This window comes from Otolemur garnettii, unplaced genomic scaffold (genome assembly GCF_000181295.1).
Source record: "Otolemur garnettii isolate 467f Iridium unplaced genomic scaffold, OtoGar3 scaffold00128, whole genome shotgun sequence".
Classification (NCBI taxonomy): Eukaryota; Metazoa; Chordata; class Mammalia; order Primates; family Galagidae; genus Otolemur; species Otolemur garnettii.
Window position 1 is genome coordinate 3,490,954 of NW_003852523.1, and position 10,819 is coordinate 3,501,772.

The following is a 10,819-nucleotide window of genomic DNA, read 5'->3' on the forward strand; positions in this document are numbered from 1 at the left end:
TCATTGTTGTTTGGCGGGTCCGGGCTGGGGACTCGAACCCGCACCCTAGGTGCACGTGGCTGGCGCCCCAGCCGGCCGAGCCACAGGCGCCGAGCCTCTCACTGACTTTCTAAAGCATGTGAGGGCCAGGCACCGTGGCTCCCGCCTGGAATCCCACACTTGAGCCGGGAGTCCCAGGCTGCAGTGACCTCTGGTGCTGCTGCTGCACTCCAGCCTGGGTGACAGAGCAAGAGTGTCTCCAAAAAGAAGCCTCTAAATTTTAATACCTTTCATATTTGAAGCAAATAGATTTCTTTTGTGAAATATATAATCTTCTTTGCCTAATGAAGGACAGTGTCCATCATGATTCCTTCTAAAAAATGATCATATAAAGAAAAATCAAAACTTCAAAGCTCATAAATGTCGCCTTTGCAGTGGGACTGGGACCAGGACCTGCCCAGTGGAATTGCTCAGAGGCCCTTGTTGTCAGGCACTTATTGCTCCCCACACGCAGAGGCAGCAGCGCGGCCCTCCCAGATACTGGGGTGAACACCCGCGAGCAAGTGCTCTGCGTCTTGCTTATTTTCAGAAACTGAGGATGAGACTTGAGCAGAAAAAGCCGAGCCCACGGGTCACCCTGGTGCACAGTAACTCACGCGTCTCTTCTCCCTCTATTATGTTTATTGTCCTCAGGTAATTTACTTCTCTTTTAATCTTCCTAATAAAACAGGAGATTTCCTCTGGAAGAAATCCCCCTGGATGAGAAGGAAGCCGCTCAGTGGCTCCACAAGCTCTACCAGGAGAAGGTAAATGGAGGTGTTGGGGCAGCAACCAGGGCGGGCCAGCCACGGAGGTGTCGGGGCAGCGGTAAGGGTGGGCAGGATGCAGAGGGTTGGGGGCAGTGGCGAGGGCAGGAAGGACGCAGAAGTGTCAGGGGCAGTGGCGAGGGCAGGAAGGACGCAGAAGTGTCAGGGGCAGTGGCGAGGGCAGGAAGGACGCAGAAGTGTCAGGGGCAGTGGCGAGGACAGGAAGGACGCAGAAGTGTCAGGGGCAGTGGCCAGAGTGGGCAGGATGCAGAGGTGTCAGGGCAGCGGCCAGGACGGGCAGGACGCAGAGGTGTCGGGGCAGCGGCCAGGACGGGCAGGACGCAGAGGTGTTGGGGGCAGTGGCGGGGGCAGGAAGGACGCAGAAGTGTCAGGGGCAGTGGCCAGGGTGGGCAGGACACAGAGGTGTTGGGGCAGCGACCAGGGCGGGCAGGCTATACACAGTCTCCCTCTGAGGACGAGAGCACCACGCAGCTCTCAGATATGTCAGATTCTTCCTTTCCTTTTTCTTGACTTTCAAGAAATTAACACTAGAGCAAAGTGTGAAGGATAACAGAACCCTCAGAACCATGGATGATGATATTTTGCCACACTTCTTTCATTTTCTTACATGAAAGAACTCATGGAGATGGAACAGACAGACTCTAGATATACAATAGACTACTTGTGTAAGAGACGCAATGTAATGCTGGAAGATTCTGTCCAAGACGTGCTCAGTTTCCTTCCTCCACAGCACACCTCACCCCAGCACCTGCTTCCAATTTATTTTATACACACAAATGCATAGATTCCCATTTTCTGCGTGGTGGGAGACCAGATGACCAGAAAGCATAATAATTACCCTTCTAAATACATTGATGAGCTCTGTAGAAAACGAAGGGAATTTCTAGGGACTGACAAGAGGTGAACCAGGAGCCAGGAGAAGAGCCTGCGTGCTCTGCAGTGCTGCGTGCTCTGCGGTGTTCTGGTCCCCATCTCCTGAGGTCCGAGATTTAATGCCTGCATGGAAGCAGGGGATAAAGATTAGATCTCCTTCAAGGCTGGACTTTAGAACTAGAAACCTAGTTCTGAGTTGGGACCACTCAGAGTCCCACCCTGAATCAGGTCAGACTGAAGACCACCTCCCACCCAGAGAATCAACCTTGAAGCTTGCCTTCAAACAGGCTGGAGGTTTGCATTTATACTAACAACACAGTTCAAGAAGCATAAAAATTGGTTCTAGGTAAATCACTTTAGAGTTCCTGAGAGAAACAAATGCAAAACTGGGAGACACAGCTCCACACCTCACGTTCAAGGTTTTCACAAACAAAACTCAGCTGGAGATCAATATGGTAATTGTCAGAATTGATAAAATTTCCAGAAATGGATTCTATTTGGTTCATGAAGTACCAGTCCTGAATAGGATAAATAAAAAGAAATGGGAGGCCAAGGTTGGAGGATCACTTGAGGTCTAGAGTTTGAGACTAGCCAGGCTGGGCATGGTGGTTCACACCTGTAACCCAGCATTCTGGGAGGCTGAGGCAGGAGGATCACTCGAGTCCAGGAGTTTGAGGTTGCTGTGAGCTAGGCTGACACCATGGCACAAAGAGAGAGTCCGTCACAAAAAAGGAAAGTAAAAAGAAAAAAGAAATCTACCCCCACACATTAATAAAACTACTGAACATCAAAGGTAATGGGAAGAGCTTAGAATAACCAGAGAGAAGAGACCCACTGCTCACTGAGGAGCACCCAAGAGGCAGGTTTCCACAGGCAGGGTCTCCTGTCTGCATGGTCATCCACGTGTGTGTGTACACACGATTCATTATAATACATACACACAGCAGAGTGAACCTGAAGAGAATAATAAAAATAACGGCAGACATTATTTAAACAGAAAGCTACAGAAGAGAGAGCAGATCAGCTGCACCAAAAGCTTTTTCTTGAAAAAAATCATTAAAATAGTTAACTTGGGCAAGACTGAATAATTTTTAAAAAGTGATGAGATTAATAGGAATAAAAAAAGGAGACAAAACTAAAGAGCAGGGAGTTGGGGCGGTCAGCCAGGTTCATCTCACGCATCCGAAAAGTGGGATAAAGTATGTGATTTCCTAGACCAATGACTCTCTCAAGAAGAAAATAAAACCCCCCAAAATAGAAATACAGTGCATTTACCTCATGTAGGGAGCCAGGAGGAGAGAGGTGTGTACTGTACTAGATTGCGGAGAGAAGCTCATCTCTGAATCCGGGTCAGGTTTAAAAGTTTGAAACTCTAACATGAGTGACATTTGCAAGCAACAGTACTTCTAGCTGGCAATTAGCAACAACCTAAAAGGTTAAAAGGTCATTATTAGGAAAGAATTACACTGAGTTGCGTATCCATTTGATGTGACATTGAAAATCAGTGATCTCTGGCTCGGCGCCTGTGGCTCAAGTGGCTAAGGTGCCAGCCACATATACCTAAGGTGGTGGGTTCGAATCCAGCCCGGCCCGCCAAACAACAATGACGGCTGCAACCAAAAAACAGCTAGGCATTATGGCGGGCAGCTGTGGTCCCAGCTACTTGGGAGGCAGAGGCAGGAGACTTACTTAAGCCCAGGAGTTGGAGGTTGCTGTGAGCTGTGATGCCATGGCACTCTGCCCAAGGGGACAGCTTGAGGCTCTGTCTCAAAAACAAAAAAAAATCAGTGATCTCATTCCTATATCATGGACACGGCTGAGTCACGAGAGCAGGTTGCAGAACGCTGGTGGTGTGACGGTACCGTGTTCACAGAAAACTGCAAGAACATGCGGCAGGTTTGTGACTCACACACACACAGTGCAAAGGTACAACCAGACCTGGGAGTGACTCGCCCGTTGGGGGTGATGGCTCTGAGGCAAGGGCAGGCCTCTTCTCTATCTCTGATCTTGCTTCTAGAATAACCTGAAATAAAGTGCAGCAGATGACAAGTTTTGACATGGCTGATTTACCTACGTATTTTTACATTACTTGGTGTGCTTTTTTACAATACTGAAACATAATAATGTGACATTTTCAGTTTTTAGTTTACTTTAAGGATAGCATACTTAACGTAGCATTCTTGTATTTTCTTTTTTTCTTAGTCACCGTTGTTTTTCTGTTCACACTGACATAAATAGATTTAATTCATGCCTTTTAAATGCTGAGTGGCATTCCACCACCCGCTGATAACCTGTCACTCATTTTCCTACCTGTGGACATTCAAGTTGTTTCCCAGCCCTGATCAGAAGTGTGCCAGGTACGTTGCCCACCGCAGCAGCTCCTGGCCACACAGGCCTGTCCAGCATCTGCCCCTGTGCCTCCAGGAATAGCAGGGCAGTTGACATCTGTCAGCAGCAAGACAGGGTGTGTGTCATGCTCCCCCCACACCCTGTGTTTATATAATGCAACCACAGCTGTAGAAAATGGAACGCAGAAAGTAAAACAGAAAGAAAGAAAATAACAGCCCATACGCCCAGGTCCTTAGTAACAACGTGGTGTGGATCTTTCCAAACTTGGTGCATACACACATGCACAGGCACACAGCATGCACGCACATCAGTCACACACAGTTTTTAATTTAATTGGAATTGTATGGTACTTTAGCTGCTTCTGTCAAAAATCTTAAAATATCTTGAATGTATTTCCTTGCTGTGATAATATGTCCATACGATCACAGGTGGTAGCCATGGAGGGTTCCATTCTGCTCAGCCTCATGGTTTCTCAGGCATCCTGCGGTCTCAATTGTTAGAGCACTCCCCATTTCCACTTGGCAAATGATTGGACAGTGTCATCTGGAGACTCCATGGCCAGCCTCCTCCTGCATCTTCATCTGTCCTCTCCCTCATCACACCCCCGCGGTAGCCTCCTTTGCTAGACCAAGAAACTGAGGAATAAGAGGGCAAAGAACTTTCTGTGGGTGGTCCACTGAGAGTGGATGATGCCAGGACAGGTGCCCAGGCGCAGGACTCCCACACAGGCCAGACTCGAGGCCGGCCACCTTGCGCTTAGAGGAAGGGTCAGGATGTGGTGTGTGTGGTCCACCGTAGTCAGGCACGTGCTGGCCACAGGCTTTATATTTACACCTTTGCTCACTTGACTGGTTGTTTTCCCGAGTCAAAGGGCTTATACATTTTCAAGCTTTTGATGCAAGGTACCAGAGATTCTCCAAAAAGGTAAAGCTAGTTTTGTATCCCACCTGCAGCTTTTGAGATTTGTCTGCTTAATTTATGTGGCACTTTTTTTTTAGGTTGAGTCATTTTTTTTGTTGCCCGCAATTCTCTCCTGCACTAAGGAGGCTCACTCTCTTCTTTCTGGCTCTTTCAGGACGCACTGCAGGAGATGTACAACCAGAAGGGCGAGTTTCCAGGGGAGCAGTTTAAACCCGCCAGAAGGCCGTGGACCCTTCTGAATTTCCTCTGCTGGGCCACCATCCTCCTCTCTCCTCTCTTCAGTTTTGTCTTGGGTGTCTTTGCAAGTGGATCCCCTCTCCTGATCCTGACGTTCCTGGGGTTTGTGGGAGCAGGTAATGGGCACTAATATTAATAGCTCACAGGTTAGGGGGGCTCACTGTGCCAGCCACAGCACCCAGGACTGGACAACTCATCACGGTGCCCCTTCAAGGCAGTGGGTTGATGATTATAGACCTTGGGAGCTGGGAACCAATCCAAGCCTCATGGTTCAGAGGCTGGGCTCCTAACCCTGAGCTGCAGGGTCATCCCCTCAGAGAGCTGGGGAGCTGCCTGTCCTAGGTTTCAGCCCTGCCAGCTGCACAGGAGGCTGTGAAAAGGTCCTGAGTTCCTCTGTCTACACGTGGGCTCAGGAGCGTGGGCTGGGGGAGCCACTCTGAAGGTTTAACCTGGATATTTTCATCATCTGGCACTCTCCCATTACCTTTAGTGACTGCCCTGCTGGTGCCCAGCTCTGAGCATGGTGCCAGGCACCTGCCAGGACTCAGATTGTTGGGGGGAGCAAGCAAGTCCATCTCTGCAGTGAACACAGGCACCCTCCGGTCCCTGAGCAATGGACAGGCAGTGCCTTGTCAGCTGATGGCCAGGCCTACTCCAGCTGGCCTGACCCCTCCCTTGCCCCTGCCCACCACTTTCCAGGAACTGGGTGGAGGGTCTGAGAGGCAGTGACTGCCATTGTCCTCTCCTGTTGGATGACACATTGACTCGGGAGCACCCGTGAAGGGTGGGACGTGGCCAGGTACCTCTGCCCTGCTCATCCACCTTGGTCCCTTGTAGGGTGTTATGTGGCCAGTCTGTCAGGATGTGCTGAAGCCTTCCTGCTCAGACCAGGTGAGAACTGGAGACTGGCCGGCAGGGCACAGCACAGCTGGACAGAGAGCATGGCCACATGCCCTGCAGCCCCTCTGACCCACCTGAGCTGTGCCTGCAGCCGGCCCACACCACCCTGGAGCTCGCTGAGCACAGAGGGCAGGTCAGGCAGGTGGGGGCTGGTGGAAGGCCCCCCAACACTGTCACAGCACCTCGGCAGTGCTCAGCCTGACCTCTCCTCTCTCTTTCCTGTTTTAAAGCTTCCTTTGGAGTTCGCAGACTGATAGGAGTAACTGAAATAGAAAAAGGCTCCAGCTATGGAAACCAAGAATTTAAGAAAAAGGAATAATTAATGCTGTGATTGAACACACGTAACCTGACGGTGGTATCCTATTAACTCAATTAAAAACAGAAAACACACAGAGCGGAGGAAAAAAGACACTTAGAAACTATTTTTCTTATTAACTGGTGACTAATATTAACAAATAAAACTTGAGCCAAGAGTGAGAACTCGGAAAGCCAGATGAGTATGGTCAGCTTCCCCAGCCAGGCCTGGCATCCTCCGTGCGGCGGGTGGCGGCCTCAGTCTCAAGAACCCACTTCCAAGAAAAGCCTTTGGCTGCTTTCTCTCCGGAAACCTAGATGGAGTTTTTTGGTTTTTATCAGTTATTTTGGGAATTTAACTTGTCCCCTCACCTCTTCCCCTGCACCCCAAAAAAACTGTTCATGAATTTCTGCTGTCCTCCTGGGAACGCACTGGCTGGGCCCGGGGGGGCTCACTCGCCTGCTCCGCTAGGCACGGCCCTCGGCTTCTAGATCCAGGGCCATGCAGAGCGCCCCCTAGCGATAAGCACACACCGAATGTAAATCAGATTGACTTTCAGATTGCCTCCCCTGCCCCGCGCCGAGCTGGCTGAAGTCCCGCCCCTGTGTTGTCTTCTGTAGGGCTGTTTGCCCTTGGCCTGGCGTGTAGGCCCTGGGTATAAACACCTTCAGGCCATTTCTAGCGTGGGAAGGCCCCTGAGCACTGGAGGAGTGTGGGGTGTCCAGGCGCAGCCCCTTTGCCCCTCTCTTCTCCGTGGGCTTCGGATTCCAGGGTGCCAGGCAGGGAGGGCTGCACTGGGCCATCCCCAGCAAACCAGGAGCCCTGCAGGACAGCTGGAGCACTGTTTAAGAAGGGATGTCACCGTCAAACCTCTTTCTTTTCGAGGTAGTTGGAGATGGTTAGTGCGAGCCTGTTGGCTTTACAGATTTTACTTTTATTAGCTGATCTCTTGTTGGGTCTCAATTTCCTGCAGGACCTTAGATGTGTGTGAGTGGGGGGGGGCTGTCAGCCCAGCCACCCCCATGAGTGCCCCGCTCATGAGTGACACAGAAGTGCTTGTGCTCACACTGAGGTCCCTGTGGCCCACGGCCCAGATAGAAGTTTCCAAGGCACATTTAATGCCTGGCTGGGCCCACAGGCTTAGGAGGAAAGTCTCTTCCAAATTCCCCTGAGGCCCAGCACTTCCTTGGCTCAGCATAGTCATAGCACCCTCAGCCCACCTGCATTTGGCTTTTTCCTCAACTTTCAACTCACCTGTTTAAAGTCACACTCCTCCCATCTTTTTTTAGCAAGGGGAAAAATAAAAAAAATGGATATCTCTGCTATATTGTAGCCAACATTCTGAATAGAGGGAGGTTGAGTTTTTGAGGAAAAAACTGAGGGAAGTATAAACTAACCTGAGAGGGTAATTACATTGGCCTCAGTGTTTGGGGAAATCTGTCAGCTCATTTTCTTTATAAAGCAAACACTGCTTGGCTGAGTCTGCCCTGCTATGGAGGTGGGCGTGACACAGGGGAGTGGGCACCAAGCAGGACAGAACAAAACCCCTGAAACCACTTTGGTCTGAGCGTGTCCTTCCCCCCCATCTGAAACCTGCCCTGCAGCCTGGCCTCCAGCAGTGGCAGTGCTGGGCACAGGGTGCCGGGGAGCTGCCCCCCAGGGTTTCCTGGCTCCTGCAGCATGCTGCTCCTCTGTCTGTGTCACTCACTAATTCACTAACACCTACAAAATCTTAAAGGAAAAAGTTGAAGGGTACTACTGTGCATATTCTGAGACCTGGAAATGCAAATTTAGACCTTTGCCATTTGATTGATAGTTCTTGCTTCCAAGAGACGCCCCCTCCCTTTGGCATTCATATACAATGGGTTGATTCTGTGCTGGGTCAGTGCGGCTTCCCGCGGAGAGGCCAAGGGTAGACCTGGTGGCGGCCACAAGCACAGGTTTAATCTCCCTTTTCCTTCCAATCTAAAAGCTTAGCTTGTGTGTCTGAACACTGAGCCTTTGAGAGCAATAAAAACTGCACCATGAATGTTTGGGTTTTTTTTTTTAAAAGGGGGGTGGATTTTGCTTTTCATCTGCTTTAGAAGGAAAGGAGGAGGGGAGCACTTTAACTTTTTAAATTAAATCCGTAAATCCCAGAGTAGTGTTTTCTTTATTTTCCTTTCTCACCCTCCTATTGGGCTCCCTTCGTTGCTGATGCAATGTCCCAGTTCAAGCTGAATTGAGGCTGAAGGGACCTCGTAGCCCCAGCCAATATGTACTGGTCATGGGGGTCACAGGGGGTGGGGGAGAATGTCTTAGGCCGAGCTGCCCCTCCAAGGCCCAGGCAGCCAGATGCATGGGGTCTCCTGCCCGGCCTCCCGAGGGCCCTGGCACTGTCTTCATCTTCTTATATGTGTGTCCTGGCTGTGCCCAGTGAGTGCAGGGGTGTGGGCCTCCCCAGAGCCAGCTCCCGAACAGATCCCTCTAATACTGTGCAGGGCTGGGGAGGGGCTCAGTTCTTTTGGTGCCCTCTGGAGAGTTCCAGAGGTTTCTAAGATGTCTGTGGCATTTCAAGGTGCCTTTATGGAGTTACCAGCATCTAGGGACCTTCTGGCTTCTCCCTCTGGGGTCCTTCCGTTAGCACTGTAAGCATTGCAGGTGAGCAGACAGTGGGGAAAGCCTGGCTGGCGTGTGGGAGAGCAGTTCACAGGCTGGGGGACACTGGTTCTCTCCATTAAGGCCTTGAGGAGGGCTTGAAATGGCCGCTCATCAATAAGACTTTTGACCCAGAGAATTGATGCTGTCCAGTACTTGGTGACAGTGCACCAGATGCTCAGCCCTATTTGAGGCCCTTTCGGGCCCCTGTCCTCAAGAAGCACAGACTATGGTTAAAGAGATGAACTCTGAATATATGTCACAAAATAACATGAAACAATGTAAGCAGCACTTTCTTGTAAAAAATAATGCAAGTATTATCATTGATCAGTTCTGAACCTTTCCACCTTCTCTGTCCCCATCGCTCCCCTTCTGTGCACCTTGGCATGAGAATCTTTCCTTGTACCAATTTAGCCGAGGTTTTACTAAGCATTAAGGTTGATCTGAAGAAAAAGCAGTGATCGGCCCCAGCCATGTGTTACACTCATGTGCAATTCAAGAGCTGTAACAGGCTGTCCACACCCATTGTGACTGCCAGGCTGTGTCAGATCTGGGGTGAAGAATAAGTAACTTTTTCTGCATGCATTATCTCTGCCCGAGACACTTTTAGGACAAGCCAAATATAATCTTTTCAGCCCTGCTGACTTTCGTCTGGATCGTTCCACCCTGCACATCAGCTCACGATGCAGACTTCTTACCGGTAGCTAGCTGCATGCGGTGCCGGTGGTGTGAGGTGGCTAACCTGCAATGAACTAGGCTCAGGGTTAAAATGGCGAGCCTGAAATGCCTGCCTGCCTTCTTTCTGGAAACGGCACATCCCTGGCCCAAGTGCCTGCCCCTTTCTCTGGCCAAACCCTAAGCAGCTGCTCCAGAGCACCTTAGGCCTGGGGGTGGGCCTGGCCACACCAGGGCCTCGACTCTGGTGCTGTCCCATAACCCTCTGGAGGGCTGTCGGGGTGGGTGCAGACGCATGTTCACGCTCTTGCATATCAAGGCCGGGGTGGAAAAACAGGGATGGCTCTTGGGTGAAAGATGTCACACTGTGATCTGCTGCAGTGGGGTAAACACACATGAATTCAGTTCCATTATGAGCATTTGCTGCTTGTTAATTCAGGGATATGGTGACATTCATATGAAGTGCTAGGGAGACACACCACCAAAAAGACTGTCAGGAAGCTGCCGGAGAAGTTGGCGTGGTCAGCCCAGGCAACAGCAGCATACATGCTTTTCAGAGATCATTGAATTATCTTAAAATTTTAAGCTTTGTAATTACAAGTTCACCTGGAGTTTTCTCATTAACTTTTCAGTTTCTTTTTGTTGCAAAAATATTTGGACAGAAGTCGAACTGTGAATGAGATACTGAAATGCACTAAATTGTATTAAATTAAACTGGAGTTACTTGATACAATGAAGAAATGATTTGATCTACTTGTATTTATTGTCTCAGAATTGTACACTATGACAATCAAATACTTGCCTAAATGCAGGGAAATTCAACTGGCTTCCTAATCATAAAGATCGCCAGCAAGTACTGTAACTGTATATGAAAATATCTCTCTCTGGAAAAATCGCATAAACCGTTGACTCCAATGCATGTGAGAGACATTTGGGTTCTTTTTCTGTTATTGAAAATGTGCCATGCTGACTGTGGGCTGGCTCCGAAGGGGTCTGTTGTATACAGGGTACAAATGTATCATATGGATGTTTCCTTTTGTACACTTCATTTTTACAAGTTTTGCTACTCACAAGCTTTATGAAGTGCAGGATGGAAGTGTTTTTGGTCTATCCAAATTTGTCAGGG

At 49.6% G+C, this 10,819-nt stretch overlaps 1 protein-coding gene across 2 annotated transcripts in view; it reads left to right on the forward strand.

The window, feature by feature from the left end:
- Positions 1 to 8,410, forward strand: part of AGPAT3 (1-acylglycerol-3-phosphate O-acyltransferase 3) — a 95,444-nt gene extending 87,034 nt beyond the window's left edge. For both annotated transcript variants that reach the window (XM_023518086.1, XM_003798082.3), the window contains 3 exons: positions 710 to 785; positions 5,104 to 5,302; positions 6,317 to 8,410. In XM_023518086.1, the coding sequence (XP_023373854.1) occupies positions 710 to 785; positions 5,104 to 5,302; positions 6,317 to 6,405 (364 nt within the window). In that variant the 3' untranslated portion in view covers positions 6,406 to 8,410. The remainder of the gene's footprint in view (positions 1 to 709; positions 786 to 5,103; positions 5,303 to 6,316) is intronic.
- Positions 8,411 to 10,819: the final 2,409 nt, after the last annotated feature.